Source organism: Fonticula alba (assembly GCF_000388065.1).
Source record: "Fonticula alba strain ATCC 38817 unplaced genomic scaffold supercont2.4, whole genome shotgun sequence".
Classification (NCBI taxonomy): domain Eukaryota; order Rotosphaerida; family Fonticulaceae; genus Fonticula; species Fonticula alba.
Genome location: NW_009242974.1, coordinates 2,516,013 through 2,519,973, shown reverse-complemented (window position 1 = coordinate 2,519,973; position 3,961 = coordinate 2,516,013). Strand labels below are relative to the sequence as shown.

At 61.0% G+C, this 3,961-nt stretch overlaps 2 protein-coding genes across 2 annotated transcripts in view; one reads left to right on the top strand and one right to left on the bottom strand.

Moving 5' to 3' along the window:
• Positions 1-97: 97 nt before the first annotated feature.
• Positions 98-1,162, top strand: H696_03091 (hypothetical protein; the record flags this gene model as incomplete). The annotated part of the gene is made up of 1 exon (XM_009496981.1): positions 98-1,162. The coding sequence occupies one exon, from the start codon at positions 98-100 to the stop codon at positions 1,160-1,162; it is 1,065 nt and encodes a 354-aa protein (XP_009495256.1).
• Positions 1,163-2,160: 998 nt separating this feature from the next.
• Positions 2,161-3,961, bottom strand: part of H696_03090 (hypothetical protein) — a gene marked incomplete at both ends in the record, with an annotated part of 4,682 nt that continues 2,881 nt past the window's right edge. Inside the window, 4 exons of the mRNA XM_009496980.1 lie at positions 2,161-2,969; positions 3,097-3,167; positions 3,304-3,533; positions 3,743-3,955. Of these exons, the coding sequence (XP_009495255.1) occupies positions 2,161-2,969; positions 3,097-3,167; positions 3,304-3,533; positions 3,743-3,955 (1,323 nt within the window). The remainder of the gene's footprint in view (positions 2,970-3,096; positions 3,168-3,303; positions 3,534-3,742; positions 3,956-3,961) is intronic.

Here is a 3,961-nt window from a genome sequence, read left to right as displayed (position 1 = left end):
GGGGGGGGGCGAAAGAAAAGAAGAAACACCCACTTACCTGCCTCCCTTTCTCCCTTTCCCGGCGCCATGGGGCTGCAGCTTCGCCCGCACCCTGACCATGCTCATGTGCGTGGACATCTATGTGTGCAACTTCATCAAGGACATCCTTTGCCTGCCGCGGCCGATCAGCCCGCCGGTCGTCCGTCTGGACAGCGGCCAGGGCTACAGTCGGGAGTATGGCTTCCCCTCGGCACACTCGATCAATGCCCTGAATATGCCCCTCTATGCGGTGCTCTATTGGGTGGCTCATGCGTCCCTGTCGATCGATGGGTCCGGCGAGTACTCCCTTTCGGCCGGTGTGGATAGCCTCGGCTGGCTGCCGGTCGGTCTCGCCACCCTGGCCTCCCTGACCTTCACCCTGACCATCGGCGCGTCGCGCATCTACACCGGCATGCATTCGCTCACCGATGTGGCCGGCGGCCTCATCCTCGGCATGGTCATTTCCTACTTCTGGCAATTTGCCTACCCGGCGGTCGATGCCTTTGTCTTCTCGGCCGCCGGCCCGGCGGTCTTCCTGCTGGTGGCCATCGCCCTGGCCGGCATGCACCCGAACCCCATCGATCCCACCCCCTCCTTCGCCGACACCGTGTCCTTCCTCTTTACCGTGGTCGGGGTCAATGCCGGAAGCCACATGTACCACAACCTGGCCCAGGTCCCCGGATCGGTGCTGGCCGGCGAGCGCGATGTCCTGCTCAGCTTCCTGGCCCACCGGCACTCTTCGCATCCCCTCTCCTGGATGGCTTCCGCTCTGGCCGGCATGTGGCCCGGCACGGTGCCCTTCAGCATGGAGTACCATGGCCTGATGAAGGCCCTCCTGCGTGTGATCTACGGCCTGGCGGTGGTGTTCATCTCCCGGGCCCTTGCCCGCGAGGGGTCCAAGATCCTCCTCCGCCTGGTCTACCGCAGCCTCGGCCTGCCGGATGACAGCCGCCAAACCGACACCTCCCAGGACAAGGGCAAGGTCCCGTCCGTGGTCCGTGCCACAGCTGCCGCTGGATCCGTCAGCTTCTACAAGATTTCCCGCCTCGGGGTGGACTCCGTCTCGCGGGCCTTCGCCTACACCGTCATGGGCTGGTTCATCACCTGCTTCATCCCGGCCTCCTTCCCCTACATCGGCCTTTGATCCTGCGTCCCATGCGGGGGAGGGGCATCCATGCTGCGCGCGTATGCTCACGCCGCGAGTGTGTATCTTTGTATCTGTCGATGTGTCAGCCTGTCAGTGTGCGTGTGCGTGTGCATGCGAGCGTGTTCAGATGTTTATGTGTGTATGTGTGTGTGCGCGCGCGCGTGTGTTTGTATTTGTGTGTGTGTGTGTGTGTGTGTGTGTGTGTGTACATGCGAAAGTATGTCCATGGATGTGTACGTGGGTGTGTGCAAACATGAACGCCCATGCTCATGCTTGCTTCTACATACATACATACACACACACACATCCTCTCCTTCCCCTGGCCCTCTCCCATGGGGGACAGAAGCGCCGCGCTCGTAGGGGAGGATGGGTGCCGCCGGCGGCCTTCTTCCCCTTCCTCCTCCTTTACCCTTCTCCCTTATTCCGCCTGTGTCCTTACATGCACCATTTTTCAGCGTGCTTGTGCCCAAGAAAGACACCCCTCCCCCTCCCTCCCGCTTTTCCCTCTCCTTTCAAAAAATGACAATACAAAACCCCTTGTGTGAGACACACATGCGTGTACCAATGCAACAGTGCGTATTGGTACACGCACAGGGGGCAAAAGAAACCGCACACAAAACCCGATATAGCGCGCCCCACCGTGAGACGAGAAACACACCCACACCCACGCCCACACCCACCCACACACACAGGACAAAGGAAGGGGCCTTCTTTCGAACTATATTTCCCCATGGTCTTGTCCCCTTTCTTGTCTTCTTCCTGCCAAAAGAGGCCATGCCGCTAGAGGCGAGTACCAGTCGGAGGAGGACCACGGGAGAGAGGGAGAGAGAGAGAGAGGGAGAGGGAGAGAGAGGGAGAAGGAAGAGGCAGAGACAGAGGAAGGGAAGGGCATGCAGGTGGAGAGGAGAGAAACAAGCGGAAGCTCCACCCCAACATGCGCACGGAGCACATGCCACCACCCCCGTCACCAGCACAATGGTATCCCCATCCGCGCCTTAAGCAAGCTCGGCCAGCTCCAGCAGACAAGCCAGGATGGCACGAGTGATCAGCTGCAGCTGCTCAATGCTGTAGTCCGGGCGCTCGACCAGATCGGTGACCTTGTGGTAGTGCGGGTCGCCGACATAGCCGATCGGCTCGACGAAGCCGGCCGACGGGTAACCCACCTCGAAGAAGGGCTGGTGATCCGAGCAGCAGGCGGTCTGGTTGAAGATCTGCGCATCCGGCAGGTAGCGCCCGACGATGTCCCGCACCAGGGAGGTCAGGACCGGGTCGGTGTAGCGCGTCACCAGGCCGATGGCCGGCTTGGCGTTCGGCTCAATGACAGCAAGCATGTCACCCTGAATCATGGCAAAGATGTCCATGCCGTCGGCCACCGCATTGTTGGCATGGAACTTGGACCCGTACAGGCCCTGCTCCTCGCCACACCAGGTGACCAGCCGCAGGGCACGGCGGAAGGAGACATCCGCCTCACCGAGGACCTTGGCAATGGTCATCATGGCGGCAGAGCCACTGCCATCGTCATTGGCACCCGGCGCACGGGCAGCCGGGTCATTGATGTTGGCCTCACGGTCGTCCAGATGCCCGCTGATGATGACATACTGGTCCGGGTACATGGTGGCATTGCGGTAGTCGCCGATGACATTGCTGCAGTAGTTCGGCATGAACTTCTCGCGCCAGGTGTCAAAGCCGTTGTTCTCGAAATGCTGCTGCACGAAGTCCCCGGCAAACAGGCTGTCCGCGGACTTCGAGTGGCGGGTGTGCTGCGTGGACTGCGGATGCTCACCGGAGAGCATGGTGGCAAAGTCTTTGGCATTTTTCATCAAGGGAGAGAAGGAGAGAGGGGGGGGGGAGGAGGCGAGAGTACGGTCAGCACGTGGCCATATGCCAAGAGGAGGGACATGAAGCACAAGGCCTGTGCCAGGTGCACGTACAGTGCAGGTCCTCCTGGGTGACACGATCCAACAGGCGGGCGATGCGGGGGTTCGGGGCGCGATCGAACAGGCTAATCGGTGGGGGAAAAAAAAACATGCACCAAAGGTCGAGTGTCAGAAAGGGAAGAAAGTGCCAGGCGGAGGGACAAAAGCAAGCCAAGGGGGGGGGGTGTAGGGAAAAGAAAGGCCCTGGGCACAGGTACGTACTGGGCGAAGCGCTTCAGGTTGGACGAGCGCTGCGGGTGGATGGGCTGAGTGGGGACGACCAGCGACTCGTGAGACAGGCCCTGCTCCAGGAACCGGTCCAGGACGTCGGACGACTGGTAGGAGGTGATGATGTAGCGCTGCTCGTCATCGGCGAAGATCGGCCGGAAGGCGGTCGGGTACTCCGAGCGCAGGGTGTTCACCAGGCGCGGCATGTCCTCGGCATCGTGGCCCTGTTTTTGTTTTTTTATTTTTCCCAAGCCGCGTGGAGGGTGGGCGGGACGCAGTGGCAGATGGTCCGGGAATGGAAAGAGGAAGGGGAGGAAGTTTGCCATCAAAGTGTGAGGGAAAATACACGCACGTAACGTCGAAGGAGAGGGGGAGGGGGAAAGATAAAGAGAGGACGGGCATTCGGAGGGGGGGGGGGGGGATGAATGCGCACCTTCTCAAGGATGATGATGTTCTCATCGTCGCCCAGGTGGCCAAGGTCGCGCAGGACGCGAGTGCCCGGTGCCAGTCGACCAAGAGACCGGGTGAAGGTGGTCAGGTCGTCATTCGGACCGTCCAGGTCCGAGAAGACCAGGACCGAGCCATCCTCCAGAGTAGCGCGGGCATCAATACCGGCATTCACGAGGCTGGAAAGCTCGCCGTCGGTCTGTGT